At 37.8% G+C, this 22,078-nt stretch overlaps 1 protein-coding gene and 1 pseudogene across 1 annotated transcript in view; both read left to right on the top strand.

Annotated features, from left to right (window-relative positions):
- LOC120283956 (protein ENHANCED DISEASE RESISTANCE 2) overlaps nt 1-14,722 on the top strand; it is a 30,198-nt gene extending 15,476 nt beyond the window's left edge. The window contains 6 exon segments of the mRNA XM_039290780.1: nt 215-262; nt 1,744-1,845; nt 1,847-1,888; nt 1,985-2,080; nt 2,298-2,399; nt 14,467-14,722. Of these exon segments, the coding sequence (XP_039146714.1) occupies nt 215-262; nt 1,744-1,845; nt 1,847-1,888; nt 1,985-2,080; nt 2,298-2,399; nt 14,467-14,556 (480 nt within the window). The 3' untranslated portion in view covers nt 14,557-14,722.
- Nucleotides 14,723-16,278: 1,556 nt separating this feature from the next.
- On the top strand, nt 16,279-20,543 carry LOC120283964 (annotated as a pseudogene).
- The last annotated feature ends 1,535 nt before the right edge of the window (nt 20,544-22,078 follow it).

Consider the following 22,078-nt stretch of genomic DNA (forward strand, 5'->3'; position numbering starts at 1 on the left):
TAAGAATTACAGAAAAGAAGAAAATTATTGTTTGCAAGTCCTTCAATCTTGAAATGGTTTGTTGACTGCCTTTTCACCTTATGATGCATCTTAGGAAGGTTATATTTTTTAGCAGTTGTGTGGCTATTGAATTTAGTTTAGCTAATTCTTTTTCTCTTCACCAGAACTCAGAATTGTGTTTGCTTTGTCTAATTCATTTTGTCTTTTTCATCAGTCAGAGGCAGGGAGGAAGCTCCCATTTATTCTGGTCATAAATTTGGAGGTATATGCTGATTGCTATCTTGCTTCTTCCCCGTGCTAACATTATATTGTGGTTGGTGTTTAAATTTATGAAATTTCACCTGTTATACTAATGTGTTTAGGTAATATCAATATCTACCAACACTGTAATGTTTTTGTTTTGTCAATGCTTGCACATTGCTCTCCTGCTGAAATTCTAGGTTGTTTAATGAATGCTTTTTTTGACAACACCTTCTGGCCAAATGAAATTTCAAATGTCATGCCAACTTGACTTGTGTTATTCATGTAAAAACTATTTTGTTGGGAAATGCAGGATGATGATGATGATGAGAATGATATTCAATTGATAAAAAATAATACCAAATCAATGTACCTGTCAAGACTCAGGCTTTTGAAGTTAATGCTTGTATCTCTGAGAAAAACTAAGCATGAAATTGGATAAACAATTGATAACTATATCTCAGGAGCTCAAATTTTGGATTACACTAGATAAATAATCCATGCACAAACACTAGTAGGTACTGAGAAGAAATTGTTCTACATGAAAATGCCATTTGAAGTAATTTTTGTTTGTGACATATCTTCAAGTATCCTAGATTGAGGTAGATTGTGGAATGTCCATGCAAGGAGGGCATCTAATTTTCTCTTTACTGAATTGCTAGACTTTATTAAGAATGTTGATATAATTTTAGTTGAATTATGTTTGATATTTTGGTATATTAGAAAGTCTATATATTATCAAAATATGATTAGTATCTTAGTAGATCAGGTGAGTCTATATTTGCTATTATTATTAGTTGGGAACAATTGCCTTATTTCCTGATATTGTTTTCAGGAAAGATTTTACTTCTAGTGGTCCAGTCCATAGAAGACTATCTGATATTATATTGAGCATGGAGGTTTATTGTATTGTTTTGGTTTTTATAATATATTTTCTCCATTTCTCCTCCTTTCCTCCTCTTTTTCTTTAATGCATGGCTCTATTTTCAGATGGACCTGATAGAAATGAAGGAAATGTTTCTTCCTTTCATTGTACAACCTTACAATTATATATACAGCTATAGATAACAGTAACTGATATGTACAATAATATAGACAATAATAGTTTTCAGTTACACATAATTTTAGGCTATAATTACTGTAACAGTAGCTTAATTTCCTCCTCTTTTTCTTTAATGCATGGCTCTATTTTCAGATGGACCATCATCATTCTCTTCTTTTATTTCTTCACATTAGAGTTTGGTTAATTGGTTACAATGTGGCTAGTGGAATAGACTAATTGGTTACATTAGTAGCTAATGGTCCCACATTGGTAAGGCCAGAAGGTTGAGAAATCTGAGACGCATCTCAGGTGTTCCTTATCTCGTTATATGTGTGTGGGTGTGTGTGTGTGTGGTGATAAGAACATCTTCCATCTTTGTTAGTTTGTTTCTTATTTCTGTCAGATTTCATCCCAATGCCTTTTGCTTTGTGTTATTCTATTGTTGTTTCATAAATTTTCAGATCCCCGCAAAACCAAACTACAGTTTGGTTCTCTATTATGGCGCTGAAAGGCCTATAAAAAAGGAATCCTTGTTGGGTAGATTTATAGATGGGGCCGATGTTTTTCCGTGATGCAAGATTCAAACTTATACCAAGCATTATAGAGGTACCAGTTATTTTACAGCCACCATATATCTTAATTTACTTCTGAAAATTGCTGTGACTCGTGAGGGCTTATTTTGTAACTTGATAATCTATCAAGGGTTATTGGATGGTTAAGCGAGCAGTTGGCACTAAAGCCTGCCTCTTGGGGAGAGCTGTGACATGCAGATACCTCCGCCAAGATAACTTCCTGGAGGTATGAACGTTCAGATTTGTTATTTCTCCATGATGTATTGTAAACTGTTACCCATTTCCTGGTTTTCTGTGGTCTAGTCACTTCTTTGAGGTTAAATTCTGTCTTAGGTTTATTTTAGTCACGTCTTAGAAACATCATTGATGAAAGCTCCTTCACAAGTTTACACATTATTCCTGAAATTACTATTGATGTGTGTTTGGAAAACATTCTTTTGCAGATTGATGTGGACATTGGCTCTTCATCAGTTGCAAGAAGTATCATGGGTCTAGTTCTTGGCTATATTACAAGCATTGTTGTGGATCTCGCTATCTTGGTTGAGGTAAGTGACTTTGTGATTCAATGTTGTAGTTCTTGAAATTTTATTTTATTTTTTTCCAGATTAAACAGTGATTAGTTTTCATATGATGACATTTTAACTTCAAAGTGCCAAGTATTAAATTGATTTTTGTTATTTCACATATTATTTGACTTGAATAATGGTATTATAACTCTTATTTGATTATAATAGCCCTCATTTGGTTTTTTTAAAAATAAAAGTAGATATACCAAATAAAATATATTAAAAATTAGAATTACATTAATGACAACAACAATAACAAGCCATTAGTCCCAACTACTTGGGTTCAACTACATAAATCCTTTTTTCCCATGTCGCTGTCTCAACTGCCAAAGACTACATAAACTAAGCTCAAATATATCATTTCGTAAAGTTACTTGTTAGGTTTACCTCTTCCTTTTCTACGACTGCCCACTTGAAAAGCTTCCACCTTTCTTATGGGGGCATTTACCAGTCATCTAGTGGACATGTCCATACCATCTTAATTGATTCTTTCTTAAATTGTTAGTAATAGGTGTCAATCTCAATCTATTTAAGATAAATTCATTTCTTAATTGGTCTTTCCTAGTAATTTCTGAAAATCCATCTCAACATTCTCATCTTAGCCTTGCTCATTTGTTGAGTATTTTGTTTCTTAACCACCCAACCTTCTGACCCGTACATCGTAGCTAGTCTAATAATCATTCTATAAAACACTTACCTTTCAATGTAAGAAGTATTTCTATGATCACATAGAACTCCAAAAGCTTCCCTCTATTTTACCTAAACTTCTTTAATCCTATTTTTGGCATCTTCTACAGTTTTCCATTATTTTAGGTTATAGAGCCTAGGTATTGAAAAATTTTGTTTCTACCAATCTCAATGTTGTTTATATTAGCCTGTCTCATACTTCTATTCACTTTATTATTGAAATTGCATTTTAGGTATTCTGTCTTTACCCTACTTAACTTTAAACCCTTAGCATCTAAATTGTTTCCCCAAATCTCCAATTTTAAGTTGACACATTCCCTAATTTCATCAACTAAAACAAAATCATCGGCAAAAAACATACACTAAGGGATTTGATCTTGAATATCTTTGGTCAACTCATCCATAACTAGAACAAATAGGTAAGGACTTAATGCCATTCATAAAAGGAAGAACAAAAATAAATCAAGAAATTCAAGACTAACAAAACAAGTACTAAAAAGTACGTAAGTTATCGCAAGTTCTCAAAACCTTGTGATTGATCTCTTTTGTTGTCAATCGAGCATAATCAAGCTTTGCCCAAGGAAAGGTTAGGCTCCTGTTAATAAGAGAATTGGCATCAATAATCTTTTGGTGCTTAGATGAATAAACTGCAAGAAAGGAGAAGGAAGTTGTGGAAAAAAATAGTATTCAAAACACATCTAGAATAGTGTACATGTAATAGATAATGCATTATGGAAAAAAAAAAAGAAACAAATCATACAGCTAATTCTCCTAATATTATAGAGTTGACTAAGCCATAAATTATGGCTCATCAATCCCTACAAATCTGTCATACGATTCGTGAGTTCCTAAAGATATGCCGTAATTTCTAAAAGATCAGCTATAGATCATTCTTCTTTTTCACACTTCCCCTCATTCTTGTTTAAATGTCTTTCATAGCCAGCTTGCCAATTAGCTTCTCAAATTGCTTTCTTAGGAAGTCTTTTCGTTAGAACATTTGTCACTTGTTCACCAGTCAGTATATAGTTCATACAAATCAGTCCATTCTCTTTTCTTGATGAAGTGCTTGTCTACCTCAACATACTTGATTCTATCATGAGGAGTAGGATTATGAGCTATTGAGATTGCAGTTTTATTATCACTCTACACCTTTATGAGAGAAGTACTTATGACTTTCAATTTATCTCAAATCCTTCTAATCCATAACACTTCACAAATTCCATGAGCAACTGATCTAAATTCAGTTTCTACACTGCTTTTTTGCCACTACATTCTGCTTTTTACTTCGCCAAGTAACAAGACTTCCTCCAACAAAAGTACAATATCCAAATGTTGATCTCAGCCCAATCTGCCTCTATGTATACTTCAATTTGTAGATGACCATGTCTTTCAAACATTAAGCCCTTCTCTGGTGAACCTTTTAAATATATTAGAATTTTGTACACTGACCTCAAAGTGTTCTGGACCTGGTAAGTGCATAAATTGGCTTACCATGCTCACTGCAAAGGCTATGTCTGGACGAGTATGCGATAGATAAATTAGTCTACCAATTAATCTTTGAAATTCTTCTTTTTTTCTTTACTTCTTTTGTTTTGGCATGTTGGAGCTTCACATTTGAATCAATAGGTGTTTTTAGCTGCCATGCATCCAAGTAGACCCTGTTTCTTTAAGAAGATTTATCATATACTTCCTTTGAGAGACAAAGATACCCTCTTTAGATCTAGTGAAATTCCATTCCTTGGAAATATTTCAAAGCTCCCAAGTCTTTGATCTCAGTCTTTTGCAAGAATCTTCTTAAGATTTTTATTTCATCAAAATCATCACCTGTTAATAACTTAATATAATAGCATCAACATAAACAATCAAAATAGCAACTTTTCCCTCCTTTGAATTTTTATAGATTGTATGATCTGCTTGACTTTGTGTATATCCATACGCCCTTACAGCTTTCCCAAAGCGTTCAAACCAAGCTCTAGGAGATTGTTTAATTCCATACAAGGATTTTTTCAGTCTGCACACTTTTCCTTCACCAATGTTCTTTTCAAAATCCAGTGGTAGACACATAAAGACTTCCTCTTCCACCTCCCCATTTAAGAATGCATTTTTCTATATCTAATTGGTGTAAAGGCCAGCCAAAACTCACAGCTAATGAAAGCAAGACACAGATTGAATTAATTTTCGCAACCGAGGCAAAGGTCTCTTGATAATCAATATAATGTATTTGTGTAAATTATTTTAACTATTAAATGGACCTTGTATCTCTCTATACTACCATCAGCTTTGCACTTAACTGTAAGCACCATTTACATCCTACCACTTTCTTCTCCTTTGGTCGATCAACTTTCTCCCATGTCCCATTCTTTTTCAGAGCATTCATTTGTTCCAAAACTGCTAAATTCCAATTCGGGATATCTAAGGCTTCCTGTATGTTCCTCAAGATAAACAAATTAGAGATGTTTGAAGTGAAAGCTTTATGCGAAGCGGAAAGACGATGGTAAGACACAAATTTAGCAATGGATGTCTGGTATAGGTTCAGACTCCCTTTCGAAGTGCTATAGGTACATTAAGATCAACAATAGTAAGAGTTGAATTTGTCAAAAAAGAAGGATCAAAATTACCTGAAGAGGTGGATGAACCATTGCCCTAGAGATAATGGTTGGTCTTGTGCTAGAGTAGTGGATAAGTCTTTACTTCGATGAGTATGTCTTTTAGCATAAACACAGAGCTCTGAGGTAGGATTAATAGGTTTTTGTTCTAGTATTTCTTTCTATATTTGTGAATCATCTATGTTTGACACTGGCAGATTAGTACTTTCTTTTCGTTGATTTTCAATTGCTTGACCACTTGAGGAGGGAAAAATAATGTTAGGCAAAGAAATAGATGTTTCTCAAAAATTATCTTCATTTCCTATCTCCCCCTGAAGACAATTTTTTCCATAGTATGCTTGACTTTCAACGAATGATACATCCATACTTATAAAAATCTTTTTGTTCAAGGATTATAATACTTACACTCATACCACACCTTTTCTGCACTAGGATCAAGTTTAGATCGAAAGTTTGCTAGGTATGTGGATGAATAAAGTGCACCCAAAGATTTTAAAGGGTAAATCAGAAAAAAGTCTACAAGGGTAAATTTTTTTGTGACACACTAAGGTGTTGAATATTTTAACACGCGAGTAGGCATCCTATTTATTAAGTAGCTTGCTGTTAAAATTGCATCTCCCCATAAGTATTTTGGCACATTCATTGAAAACATAATAGCACATGCAACCTCACGTAAATGCTTATTTTTTCTGTTTTGAAATGCTATTTTGTTGAGGAGTGTCATTACAAGTAGATTGATGTTGAATCCCCTTTTCTTTTAAAAAATTCCCCAACAAATGATTGAAATATTATGTTCCATTATCAGAATGAATTATCTTTATTTTTGTTTCAAATTGATTTTCAACCATATTAAAAAGTTCTTAAAGATATTTTCTACCTTAGATTTATCATTCATCAAATATATCCAACACAAATGAATGTGGTTATCTATGAAAGTTACAAACCATTTTTTCCTAAATATGTGGTGATTCTTGAAGGGGCCCATACATCACTATGAATCAAATTAAATGGTTTTGAGGCACAATATGGTTTTGGTCTGTAAGTAGAACGATGACTTTTTGATAACAGACAATTTTCACTTTTTAAAGATAAATAGTCCACATTTTTAAATAAATTTGGAAACAAAGTATTTCAAATATGAGAAACTAGGTTTAAGATGCCAAATCATAATTTTATCACAAACCGAAAGAGAACTCATACTAGTACTCAAGCCTTGACCTTGTTTATTTTTGAGAAGATTGTTTTCAAAGTAAAAAAGACCATCCACCATTCTAGCACTGCCAATCATCATCCCCGTGCTTAGGTCCTGAAATTCATAATTGCAAAATATAACATGACAATTAGAATCTTTTAGATAGTTGACTCATTGATAAGAGGTTACACGCAAGATTAGGGATATGAAGAACAAATTTAGGGTTATTTTTTCAGAAATCTTTACATATATTTTCCCTTGTAATAGGTGTGAAATTTCCATATGCAATTCTAACCTTTTTATCACTAAAGGCAAGGTGAGTATGTTTAAAAAAAAATGAGAAAGGTTTATCGTGTGGTCTGAAGCATCTCCTGAATCAATAATACAAGGTGTGGAAATAGAAGGGTAGGAACAAACATTATATTCTCTACCTGTTTGAGCCAGCGAAACACTAGGAATACCAGATAAGGAATTGGTCTTTAGTAGCTTTAAAAGATGGTCTATCTATTCTTTAGTGAAGGGACTCGAATTTACCCATTTACTCGAGTAATTTTGTTTCTAGATTTGTTACTTTTACAATTAGCAAATTTTCCATGAATTCTCCAGCAAGTTTTATGTGTGTGGCAAGGTTTGTTGCAAAAATCACACCATACACGTGGCATGTCCTCTACTTTGCGCTGGTCGTTGGTTGTCTAACGTGTGTAGATTGTTCTGGTTACATTCGCATCTAGTGCAACCAAGACATAATTTTCAATCAATCCCCCTAATTCCTTTTTACCAAGCATAACACTCTTGCAGCTTTCATTCCTTCGAACTTCAGTAAATGCCTCTCCAAGTGAAAGAAGACAACCACAACCAATTATCCTTTCCCCTTACTTCGCCAAATTATACATCTCCAAGTGAAAGAAGATAACCATGACCAATTATCCTTCCCCTTACTTTGGCAAATTCTACATTTAGCAGAGCAAATACTTTGTAAATACGATCATCCTCCACAATTTTCTTGTGGTGATTAAAATCATCCATAAACTTTCATTCATAGTCATTGAAAACATCAAAATCTTGCCTTAGCCTTTTAGGGATATTGAAGTATCTGGTGGCATTATCGCCTCCTTGTCTAATCTCCTCGAGTTTCATCTTCAATTCATACACATGAATACATTTGATGAATATTTTCCTAAAGCTCCTCGGTAGTTGAATGCCACGCATAGTTTGAAGCAAAGTCTTCTTCCATGCAATTACCAAGCTATGCCATAACCATGGAATTTTCTGCATCTCAAGTGGCGAAAGATGGGCTTTTCAGATCTGGCATCTTTGTATCGCCAGTTAACTACCCAATCTTTCTTCTCTCCCAAATATGCATCCGTACTAATTGCGACCAACACTAAAAAATTATCTCCATTGAGGCATATGGTGGTTATCTGGACATAATGGGATTTGAAGGTGGCAACTGCCATGGCCTCACGATTGCGCCCACGATCTCATTGTGCGGCGCTTGTCACGGCACCAAGGTGACAAGCCAGCCTACCAAGCTTCAGGTTGGAAAAACATCCCAAAGTACAATCAAGACGGCAAGCAAGCAAGCAACATCAAAGACATCACAAGGAGCCAAGCCTTGGGCCCAAGGAGTCCAACCCGTCCCCACACTTAAGATACAAGGAATCACAACCACAAGTCAAGGAAAATAGAGACAAAAGGTAAACTCTCAATTAAATAATCGAGTTACACCATGAGCTACCATAACAAAGCCAAGATCTTCATTCTACCAACGAATGAAGATGAACAAAGCTCCAAGAGATAGCTTTCCCCAAGTAAGCCAGTCTCTCTTCTCTGGCTCTCTAGCTGCTTTCTACCAAGAGGGAAGGAGGGGGTATTTGTTGTAAATCCCCTCCCATGGCTGATGACACCAAGTCCCCAATCCAACGGCCCAGATGTGTTTAGTTGTCTCATCACAACAAGCACATTGCTACAGTTGCGAGAAAGCACGATGCTACAGTGTCCTAGACTCATCCAGCCACTATCAGGATCGAGCTACAGTCCCACGCAACGGCATTGTTTACCCGCCCGGCCATTGTCTCGATATCACTCAGCCAATGCGCCCCATTCTATCGATATTGCTTGCATGTAACCTTGTTGAACTGATGCCTATCGGTAATCAGCTTGGCTCTCGGCACACCCTCTAGGTAACGCCTGGGCATCTCATGCTATGATGCTCACAGCTGGCTAAAAGCTCCCGCTCCGCCCACCCGACATGCCGATCGACCGTACAAGTCAATTAATCGATCGTACCACCTGTACTTACACCGACCCTGCTCATTGGCCTATATTTAGTCAAATATCGGTCCCCCGACCTATGATCATTCGATCATCCTGGTCCCTCAGTCGTGATCCCTCGACTATGCGCATCAATCCATGTGCGTTGCTTAGTGAGCTCTCGGTAACCCGCGGTATCACGCTCGCACACCGCTCGCTCGGCACTCCCGGCTGGGATTCTCGATTATGCAGGGTGCAACCCGTACTTAGGCCACCGGACGACTAATGTCTTGTTTGGATTTTGACCAATCTTGGCTTCATCGGTCATCTTCCCTCGGCAAGGTACCACCCACCGCCGAGCGCATAAGGTAGAACCTTTACAAACCACCCCCACTAGAGAAAGTTCGACGCCCTCGTCGAACGTCGAACGTGGCTAAGTAGATTCAATAATGTTATACGGCCAAACCAGCATCATTAATCGCTTTCCCATGGATATTCCAAAGGACGTCTTCTTTGGTCCGCATTCACTTGAATTTCCAACTTATGGCTTTATCCTAAAACTAAAGTGGAATCTTGAGGGCCCATCAAAGGACTTCAGGGTCATCAGCCCTCCGATGACGTCTTGACACCATGCCATGAGGAATCCATTTCTCACGTGTCAATACCACTACAGTCCACCAGTTCCCGCGCTACCTTCGTCGCCTTCCAATGGAATAGTAGGGTCTCGAAACCTGCTCTCGGCCAAGCAACATGTGCCCGTTCCTGCCCTATCTCAGCCAAGCACACCGTCCTTGCCTCTGCCCCTTCCCCGGCCAGACAAGCTACCTATGCTTCTACTTTTCCTGTGGCCTGGCGAAACTCTTGCTCTTGCCAAACAAGCTCCCCTACTTCCAACACACTTTGCTCTAGCAAAGGGACTAAACAACCAAAGAGCAAGTACACATTTCAACAAAGGGGTGACTGCCCCTATGGTTTCTTACAGAAGGGTGTCAAAACATACATGACTCAAAAGGATATACATACAAACATCACTCTTTTGACATATAAACCCCTTGATGCCTCTTCGGACCCTTCCTTGCACCAAGCAACGGAGCTTCATTCTCTGTCCCTACGATTCCCGTCACGTCGAACCCAAACGGATAGTGGATCCCTTGGAAGAGGGCTTGCTCTGGTGACCATCTCCATGGACTGGCACGATTGCCATCTTCCCCTCTGGATCCCTTCGAGCCCGGCTAGGACCAGCATCGCCACAGCAATCTGGAGATCAAGATCTTGCCGCCGAATGAAGAGACTCCTCTTGGGCCTCCTCCATACCACGAGCTCTCTAGCGGTACCACCTCTGTGTTCTGATCCTCCATATATTGGCTCTCATCACGGTTTTTTTTTCTTGGCATAGTTCCGACCTAATGGACTTCCGACGACCTCGATGATAGGGTTTCCCCTAACTCAGCCATAAGAGCCCGGACCTCAGAAGTCAACACCTGCACAGAGTGCTCCATCATTGAACCGTGCAAGTGTAGGTGCATCAACCTAGTGCACACGGATCGGATGGGCACTCGTCATCAGCCTCGCCGAAGCAGCCTAGCGTCTCCTCGAACCGCGCCAGCGACTATTCGATGAGCTCTATGCAAGCTTCTAACAGATCTAGCCTCTCCTCTATTGTTCTAACCATCAGAACAACACTCCTTGTTCTGTTTCCTTGCCTAGCAGCAAACCGTCACCGCCAGCATTGATCTTCTCTGGTGAGGAGCACACAGGCTCTAATACCAACTATCACGGCCTCACGATCGCGCCTACGGTCTCACCATGCGGCGCTTATCATAGCACCAAGGCGACAAGCCAGCCTACCAAGCTTCATGTTGGAAAAACAGCCCAAAGTACAATCAAGACGACTATGCAATCAAGTAAACAAGGCATACAAGCAAGCAAGCAATATCAAAGACATCACAAGAAGCCAAGCCTTGGGCCCAAGGAGTCCAACCCGTCCCCACACCTAAGATACAAGGAATCACAACCACAAGACAAGGAAAATAGAGAGAAAAGGTAAACTCTCAATTAAGTAATCGAGTTACACCATGAGCCACCATAACATAGCCAGGATCTTCATTCTCCCAACGAATGAAGATGAACAAAGCTCCAAGAGATGGCTTTCCCCAAGTAAGCCAGTCTCTCTTCTCTGGCTCTCTAGCTGCTTTCTACCAAGAGGGAAGGAGGGGGTATTTGTAGTAAATCCCCTCCCATGGCTGATGACACCAAGTCCCTAATCCAACGGCCCAGATGTGTTTAGTTGTCTCATCACAACAAGCACATTACTACAGTGGAGAGAAAGCACAGTGCTACAGTGTCCTAGACTCATCCAGCCACTATCAGAATCTACCTACAGTCCCACGCAACTGCACTGTTCACCCGCTCGGCCATTGTCTCGGTATCACCCGGCCGATGGTCCCACTCTATCAGTAGCGCCTGCCTGCAACCTTGTTGTGCCAAAGCCTATCAGTAAATCAACTGGCTCTCCGCACACCCTCTCGGTAATGCCTGGGTGTCTCGTGCTACGATGCCTCATGGCTGGCTAAGAGCTTCCGCTCCACCCGCCCGACTTGCCGACCAACCGTACAAGTCAATTAATCGACCGTACCGCATGTACTTATGCCGACCCGGCTTATTGGCCCATACTTAGCCAAATATCGGTCCCCCAACCTATGATTATCCGATCATCCCGGTCCCTCAGTCGCGATCCCTCGGCCACGCGCATCACGCTATGCGCGCTGCTTAGTGAGCTCTCGGTAACCCGCGGTATCACGGCACGCAGCGCTCGCTTAGCACTCCCGGCTGGGATTCTCGATCATGCAAGGTCACAACCCGCACATAGGCCACCGGATGACTAATGTCTTGTTTGGACTTGGATTTTAACCAATCTTGGCTTCATCGGTCATCCTCCTCGGCAAGGTACCACCCGCCGCCGAGCGCATAAGGTAGAACCCTTACAGCAACCCTAAAGGAAGAAGGGGTTGATTCAGATGCAACTTCTGACATTATGATAGTCTAGGGTTTTAATTTTTTTATAGAATGTCATGGAAAATAAAAATCATGAACTTGGCTCTGATATCATGTGGAGAAAAAAATGATATTCAAAACACATCTAGAATAGTGTACATTTACAAATCTTATAGGCAACGCAAGATGCTAAATCTAACCATTTTGCATGCCAGCTATGTGCAACTGATGCCAAATTGTGTTGCTTTTATCAGACCAAGCTCGAATACCTTGGCTATATCATATCAGAAAATGAGGTGGCAGCCGATGCAGAGAAGGCCAAGGTCATGGATGAATGGTCACAAGCCTAAAATCAGTGGTTGAGAGGTTTTTTAGAACTTACAGGTTACTATGGATGGTTTGTTTGCAATTACGGTGAAAATCGCAGCTCCTTTAACACAACTTTTGATGAAGGAAGGTTTTGAATGGAATCATGGTCTTAGCTTTGCTAGATTTTGATGAGCCTGTCAATGTCAAGACGGATGCTTCAAGTATTAGCGTAGGGAACGGTTTTATCTCAGAAAGACATACTTATATTTTTTTTAATCAGGCCTTGATAGGGAAAGCCTAGTTTAAGTTGGCCTATGAACATGAATTAATGGCAAATGTGATGGCTATCCAAAAATGGTGTTACTGTTATTAGGCCAATGTTTTATTGTGCGAACGGATCAACGATCTCTTCGTTACTTGCTGGAACAACACATGATTGCAAATAATATGCGGTGGCTTACAAAGTTAATGAGTTACAATTTTAAAGTACAGAATTTGTCCAGGAACTGATAATAGAGCTACTAGGGCCTTTTTGGGATCCATGACGGTGTAATTACAACCTATTTCAACTCCTACATAGGTAGACTGGGGCCAAGTGAAGGATGAGGTCATTAGAAACCCTAAGTTGAGTTCCATTATCGAAGGCCTTTAAGAGGAACACACGTATGGGATTCTCTATTATAAAGGAAGGATAGCAATCCCTAAATCATGCTCACCTCAATCCTGGGCTCTCTCTTTTGCTAAGGGGATGCAATTACCTTTCTGGCTGGCTCTACAATGCTTGTTTCCTCTATGAACATTGTCCTCTAGTTTTTTTCTTTCAGTTTTTTGCTTTTTTCGAGCTTCATGCTCTCTTCCAAAAATCCCTAAATCATCCCCACTTACTCATAAATTTTTGGAGGAGTTTCACTACAACTCTATTGGGAGACATAGTGGCAGGGGCGGAGCCAGGATTTAGGTAAAAAAGGGGCGAGATTAAATAAGCTTGTTTTCCACACCTTCCATTGATGATAAGTACGTACAGTATATATCTTACAAGATTGGGATGGCTGAGGATAGTTACCACTTGATGCAACCCAATATTTGTTGGAGAAGATAGCTGTAGCAAACTGTTGTTAATCAGGTTGGTGAGCAGATCTTTGCTCCAAGTTTGTTGGTAGACACAGACTGATTGGACAAGATAATGGAAGGCAATTTCACAGTTCCTTTAGCTCTTCATGATACGAACACGATGATATAATATCACTTGAAGATTTACTTCAAATTTTGATCGAGGTCTCGTAGCTGATACCTCTGTTGTAAAATTGAGAAGTTGGACAGCAAACTAATGGAAGGACTAAACTATACATTCGATCTAGACTATACAGACCACTCTGTGCCATTTGGAGGTATTATGAACATCAAGTAAGAAATTTAATTCAAAAGGTGATAAGAGATGATGTGTGTATGTAAAATCAAGGAGTTGGGATGAGAAACTAACAAGACTAAACAATTTCTTAGATCTAAACTCCATGGGCCCTCCTGTTCTGTTTGAAGAGTAACTTAAGCATTAGGTGGCACATTTACTTAAAAAGGTGATGGCCATGAAAGGACTAAAAAATGTTCAATACAAATTTTATGGACAATTCTCTACCACTTGGAAATTTGAGAATTTTGTAAGACATACAAATAGAAGGACTAAATCAATGTTCAATCTAAACTTTGTGCTTCACTCTGTAAGTTCTTTACATTGGGACTGAAACGATCCAATTTGGGAGTTTTTCATTATTTAATCTTTTTTTATTGCTACTCGAGTCAAGGGTTTTTATTTGGTTGATATATTATTTATATATATTTGTTCTTGCTATTCTAATTGGACCAAATGATCAAATGTTTTTAAATGCAAATTCTTAGAGTTTAGACTGTATCAACTTCCCCCATGAACTTACAAATGTTCACCAGTTTAAATCAACGTCCTCTGCTTAACATTACTGAAGTATAGTACTGATAAAATTCATCTTTGCAGGCTAAGGAAGAGGATGAACTGCCAGAGTATATCCTCGGGACCGTTCGATTAAACCGTGTGAGGCTTGATGCTGCCGTACCATTTTCATGAAGTTTTATTCTGCATTGAGGTCATTTTATACAACACCAAATTGTATCGTTAAAATCCTATTTGAATTCGTATAGACTAAAATGTATGTGAGTAATGCACATTTTTATGCCCATTGTTTCGACTCAGATTTTTTATTAAAGAGGATAAAATACTTGTCTTGATTTGATCTTGTGCTGTTGCTAAGATGTGGTTGACGATCATAATATTATTTTATTAGCTCAGTTTGAAATCAAAAATATTGTGGATTGTTAGACATGTTTTAGTGCTGTCATATGTAGTTTCACAGACAATAGTTCTGAAGAAGAGAATTTTTAAGGGTGCTTTACTTTTAATTATAAATTTTAATTTAAATTATACATTTGTAAATATGATAACTATATTCAAAGCTATTGCATGATGTGGAAATATTTTTCATCCTATCACTCATACAATAAGAGAGTATTTTCTTTCTCTAACCTTAACCGTCCAGATTTAAATTCATGGTATAAATAAATAAATAAATATATATATATATATATTTATAATTACTATTTTTATATCAGGAGGGTTAGTATTTCATTTTCCTCCCAACTTCAAAATCAAGAGTTTTAATCCATAGTTTATCCACATTTAAAATATAAATTTCATATATTCTTTTCACATCCTTCTATTGTTTATTTACTTGCATGCAAAATACAGGCATATAATAAAAATTAGTCACATATCAATCAAGTATTAAATTCACATTAAAAAAATAAAAAAAAAATTTTGCCCTTCACAATTAGGGATGGCCATAGTGTGAGAAATTTTTGTATATATATATATATAAGTGAAATAAATAATTAATGAAATATCTAATTGAAAAATCTAAAGAAACAAAAAAACAATTAAAAGTTAATTCTCCAATTAATGTCATGATTCTATGAATTTATAAATATTATTTGTTTATTTATTTTGATTAAGGGTGGGTGGGGCAGAGGCTTCCTCATCCTTAGTTGCCCAATCTAGATAGGAACAAAAAATTTCCGTTTGATTCGGAGAGTGAGTGAGGAGGAAACTTGTTATCCCCACTTTATGGCAATTAAGCAACCAAGATAAAGATAGAGTATCTCCATTTGATTCGGGGTGTGAGTGGGAAAAAACTTCTTGTCTCTATTTTGTGGCAAATTTTGTTAACAATGATGTTAAAAAAAAATTTAAAAAAATTAACGATGCTATTAAATATAAAAGTAATATATATATATATATATATAATTTTATTTATTTATTTTAAATGTACCAAAATGAATCATAATCTAAACTACAGTAGTAATTGTTTTAGTACATGAGTTACCCATTAATTAGATAATATATCATCAAACCAAACATTTTACAATACATATAACAAACTCTTACATCAAGTATACATACATACACACATGCACAGACAACTAGCAAACTATTGCTAAAATTAAAATTAAACTAAACACACCTCCATCACATATCTCCATTTCTCTCTCAAACCATTTATATCAAAATAAAAACAAGATTAAAAAAATAAATAAATAAATAAATAAAACATCCAACGAAGCTATCCTGAAACCCCGGTCCACCACAAACTTATACCGAACCCGGTCCAAACCGGACATGGCGGGCCCCCACAAGCATTGCTCCCTATAAATATTCAACCCTTTTCCCTCCATTCATCCTTCGTCTCTATTTATTCTCTGTTCCTCCAAACAGGATTGGAAGATAACTGTACAACAGAGAGGGAGAGACATCTCTCTCTCTCTCTCCCTGTCTTTCTCTTTCCCCTTATCTTCATCTCTACTTCTTGACCTCCAATCATGCCTACCAATGGAGGCACATCCTCTTTGGAGGAGATCAAGAATGAGACTGTGGATCTTGTAAGTCTGTTTTTTTTATTTCTTTTTTTTTTTTAATGCATTTGATTTTGTGTGTGTGTGTGTGTGTGTGTTTTTCTAAGTTAGTTTCTCTTTGGTTTGATCAGGAGAAAATCCCAGTGGAGGAAGTGTTTGAGCAGCTGAAATGTTCCAAAGAGGGACTTTCCTCTGCTGAAGGGGAGCAGCGTCTTGCTATCTTTGGTCCTAATAAGCTTGAAGAGAAGAAGGCATTGAAATTTTCAACCCTTAATCTCTATATATATATATATATATTTATATATATTTTTTTCTTTTGAATTTGGTTTTTATGGAATGTACATTGAATTTGATGGTGTTGAGTATTGTTTTTGGCTTTGGATTTGTAGGAGAACAAGTTGCTCAAGTTCTTGGGATTCATGTGGAACCCTCTCTCTTGGGTCATGGAGTTTGCTGCCATTATGGCCATTGTTTTGGCCAATGGTGGGGTATGTCTCTTCTTCTCTTCTTCTTCTTCTTCTTATTATTATCATTCATGAAGCATTAATGATTGTGTTTTCCATGTTTTTTTTTTGTGTTAACAGGGTCAGCCTCCGGACTTCCCGGACTTTGTTGGTATCGTCATCCTCCTCTTCATCAACTCCACAATTTCCTTCATCGAAGAGAACAATGCTGGAAATGCAGCAGCTGCTCTCATGGCCGGTCTTGCCCCAAAAACCAAGGTTTGTACTAATACATCTGTGCTCGCAGAATTAAGCTTTTAGATTGAATTGAGTCCAGTTAATATATGACACATGATTTTGTGCATAGGTTTTGAGGGACGAAAAATGGTCGGAGGCAGATGCAGCGATATTGGTCCCAGGAGACATCATTAGCATTAAACTTGGTGACATTATACCGGCGGATGCCCGTCTTCTTCAAGGTGATCCTTTAAAGATTGACCAAGCCGCTCTCACTGGTGAGTCACTCCCCGTCACAAAACACCCCGGCGATGAAGTTTTCTCCGGCTCTACATGCAAACAAGGTGAAATAGAGGCTATCGTCATTGCCACCGGTGTTCACACTTTCTTCGGCAAAGCAGCTCATCTTGTTGATAGCACCAATAATGTCGGCCACTTCCAAAAGGTCTATTCGATTTTTTTTTCGATGTGATAAAACATTCTTATAATACTTTCTTAAACTACCACTTACATATTTATGCTAAGTTCAGGTGTTGACATCCATCGGTAACTTCTGCATTTGCTCGATTGCGGCCGGTATGCTTGTGGAGCTATTGGTGATGTATCCGATCCAGCACCGAGCTTACAGAGACGGCATTGACAACCTTCTTGTTCTCCTCATCGGTGGCATCCCCATTGCCATGCCTACTGTGTTATCAGTGACAATGGCCATCGGTTCACACCGTTTGTCACAGCAAGGAGCCATCACCAAGAGAATGACCGCCATCGAAGAAATGGCCGGCATGGATGTTCTTTGCAGTGATAAAACCGGAACTCTCACTCTCAACAAGCTCACCGTAGATAAAACCATAATTGAGGTTCGGTTATCATATTATATAAGCATAGGTCTCTCATTTTATTTATCGTTCTAAACTGAGGATGTATATTTTTGTTTGATCAGGTGTTTGTGAAGGGAATGGACAAGGACACAGTTGTGTTGCATGCTGCCAGGGCTTCAAGGATGGAGAACCAAGATGCTATTGATGCTTCCATTGTTAACATGTTGGCTGATCCAAAGGAAGCAAGAGCTGGTATCCAAGAGATTCACTTCCTGCCTTTCAATCCAGTTGAGAAGCGCACTGCTATCACCTACATTGACTCTGATGGCAAGTGGCACCGATCCAGCAAGGGAGCACCCGAACAAGTATGCAACTTTTATAGTTCATATTTGATGCATCACCGATTAATTTGAAAAATATGGATTTGAATATATAAGTTCCTATTCATCTAATTATATCCCTAAAATTTCAATGAGGTTGATAAATCTTGTTATCTTTTCTTGCGGTAGATCATTGATCTCTGCAACTTGAGTGCGGATGCAAAAGAAGAATGTTCATGAGATGATAGACAAGTTCGCCGACCGTGGACTTCGATCTCTAGGTGTTGCAAGACAGGAGGTCCCAGAGGCTACTAAAGAGAGCCAGGGTTCGCCGTGGGAGTTCATGGGGCTCTTGCCTCTTTTCGATCCTCCGAGACATGACAGTGCGGAGACCATCCGTCAAGCACTCATTCTCGGTGTCAATGTTAAAATGATCACCGGAGATCAACTTGCCATTGCTAAGGAGACCGGCCGGAGACTTGGCATGGGCACCAACATGTATCCCTCTTCTTCGCTTCTTGGTGAGAAGAACGATGATATCACCGGTCTACCCATCGATGAGCTCATTGAGAAAGCTGATGGCTTTGCCGGAGTCTTCCCTGGTAAATATATATATATATATACTTAAATTAAATGCCGGACTATTGAGGCGATTATGTCTAATGCCACAAACTTGCAGAGCACAAATATGAAATCGTCAACAGGCTTCAAGCAAGGAAACACATTTGCGGAATGACGGGAGATGGTGTGAACGATGCGCCAGCGTTGAAGAAGGCTGATATCGGTATAGCAGTGGCCGATGCAACGGACGCAGCTCGAAGCGCATCTGACATTGTCTTAACAGAGCCAGGCCTGAGTGTGATTGTGAGTGCAGTTCTAACAAGCAGGGCAATTTTCCAGCGCATGAAGAACTACACAATTTATGCAGTGTCCATCACCATCCGTATTGTTCTCGGCTTCTTGCTTCTTGCTCTCATCTGGAAGTATGATTTCCCTCCATTCATGGTTCTAATCATCGCTGTGCTCAACGACGGCACCATCATGACCATCTCAAAGGACCGTGTCAAGCCTTCTCCATTGCCTGATTCTTGGAAGCTCTCCGAGATATTCGCCACCGGTATCATGCTCGGTACTTACCTTGCAGTCATGACTGTCGTATTTTTCTGGATTGTTTTCGAGACCGACTTCTTCACCGTAAGTAATTGACAGTCAATCTCAATATCAGTGATTATTTTTTTCCGGTGTCATGCTCAGTGATTTTGTTTGTTGAGTATAGAAGCATTTCGGAGTGAAGCCGATTGGGCAGGACAAGGAGCAGCTCACTGCTGTGCTCTACCTTCAAGTGAGCATAATAAGCCAAGCTCTCATCTTCGTCACCCGGTCACGGAGCTGGTCCTTCATTGAACGCCCAGGACTGTTGCTCGTCGGCGCATTCTTTGCTGCTCAATTGGTATCAAAACTTCGATAATCATGTGTTTATATATATATGGATGTGCATTGCTGAATCTTTGGCAATTACAGGTTGCGACATTGATCACCGTGTATGCGAACTGGAGTTTCGCAAAGATCAAAGGTGTAGGATGGAAATGGGCAGGAATTGTGTGGGTGTACACCATCATCACCTACTTCCCTCTTGATGTTCTCAAGTTCTTTATCAGATATGCTCTGAGTGGCAAAGCATGGGACAATCTCCTTCAAAACAAGGTATGTGCATCACAAGATCATCCCTCATATTGAGAGTATTTTTTAATAACAATATTTGAACTTATATATAGATTAAAATATATTCCTACAATTTTAATCAAGTATGAATCATGTTTGTCTTTGTGTTTGAATGTAGACTGCTTTCACTTCAAAGAAAGACTATGGAAAGGGAGAGAGGGAAGCACAATGGGCATTGGCTCAAAGAACTCTGCATGGCCTTCAGCCACCAGTAGACACTACTGGTCTTTTCCAAGACAAGAACAGCTACAGAGAGCTCTCGGAGATCGCCGAACAGGCAAAGAGACGCGCCGAGGTTGCCCGGTAATATTATATATATGTTAAAATTGCTCATATGGAACTATTAGAACACTATTATCTCTTGTATGGTAACAATGTTTTTGAATAATTTGATTGATGTTGCAGGCTTAGAGAGTTGCACACTTTGAAGGGCCATGTTGAGTCAGTAGTGAAGCTAAAGGGACTTGACATTGAGACAATACAACAACACTACACTGTTTAAATGAAGATGAAGGTGAGGAAGCTTTAAATGAGAGATCAAGAAGGAGAAAAACAAAGTGTTGATGAAGAGTGGACAAATTCAAGGGATCATACATTAAAAACAAAAAAAAAATTTAATAAAACCTTTTGTAAGTTGGCAGTTGTATTGGATTAAAGAACATGAGAATTAGAGTGTTGAAATAAGATAAAATGAGTTATGTTTCTTGGCATTCAAAGTGTCAATGTTGTCAGCTTATGCTATATTTGTATGTGCTTTCTTTGTGTTGATGGAATAAATAAATAAATAAATAAACTGATGGGCATATTTGGAAGGCTATATTAATTTTACAAAACCTCTTAAGTTATAAGCACATACTCTTGGTCATTACTCCACCCCTATGTACTAAGGTAGTATGGTTCAAGCCTGAGAGCAAATTTAAATCTATAAATTATAGAAATTGCATATAACTTTTAAACTATATTTTTACAAATTATATATATATATATATATATATATATGCACCATTTCAACCATAGTTATCGAGGCATTAGATTAGACTGAATAATTCAAATAGTGAAAACAAAGAAAACAAAAACTCGCTTCAAGGGGTAAATTTTTTAACTGAAAATCAAACTATAATCTTTCCTCATTTTGAGGTCTAAACTTTAATTTGAATCAAAATAATTACTTAACTTTAATTTATTTTACTAGGTGGTTATTGAAAAGATTCCGGTATTTTTTTATAATAATGTAGATATTGAAAATTCCCTGTCAGGACATACATGTCAGGACATACATGGCACACTGTCCATCCAACTAGCAATTCCATCTCATTTTTTAATATAAAATTTCCAACATCAAATCATCAAAAATATGTCGGATTCCCTCGGGTGACTACCTAGTAAAATAAATCTAAAATTGAGTAACTATTTTTGATTTCAAATTGACGTTTAGACCCCACAATGAAAAAATCATAGTTTGATGACCCTATTAAAAATTTACCCCACATACTAATTCTCATAAACTTCAGATTATTTTCTCTCAATTATTTTGATTGAGATACAAAATGTGGTTAATTATATCAATAATTATATTTTTCAAAATTCAAAACATACTAATTCTCATAAAACTTCAGATTATTTTCTCTCAATCATTTTGATTGAGATACAAAATGTGGTTAATTATATCAACAATTATATTTTTCAAAATTCAAATTTATTGTACAAGTGATGAAAGGTACAAAAGAAAACATGATTAACACAAGATCAACATATTAAATATGAAGAAATGAAATTTAAAACCTTAAAGTGGACACTTGTAAGTGGTATAAGTGAGATTTTTAATAAGAATTCCACTTAACTCAAACTATTATATATATATATATATATATATATATATATATATAATTCTTTACAAAAAAGAAGAAACTTTATAAAAGAGAGTATGATATATCATACATATAAAACTAGAACTTACCAATGATAAATTATTTTCTTCATGCAATCTAATAAAACTTTATGCATTCAGATGTACTAATAAGACTCTGTTTTGAAACCAAAGCCGACAAGGCCTCTCTTCAATGTTATTTGAGGGCTGACCCTTTTGCAATATATCAACCAATCTATGAACAACCAATCAACACTTGTAAAAATAAATTTATAAA

The sequence above is a fragment of the Dioscorea cayenensis genome, chromosome 3, assembly GCF_009730915.1.
Source record: "Dioscorea cayenensis subsp. rotundata cultivar TDr96_F1 chromosome 3, TDr96_F1_v2_PseudoChromosome.rev07_lg8_w22 25.fasta, whole genome shotgun sequence".
Taxonomy (NCBI): Eukaryota; Viridiplantae; Streptophyta; class Magnoliopsida; order Dioscoreales; family Dioscoreaceae; genus Dioscorea; species Dioscorea cayenensis.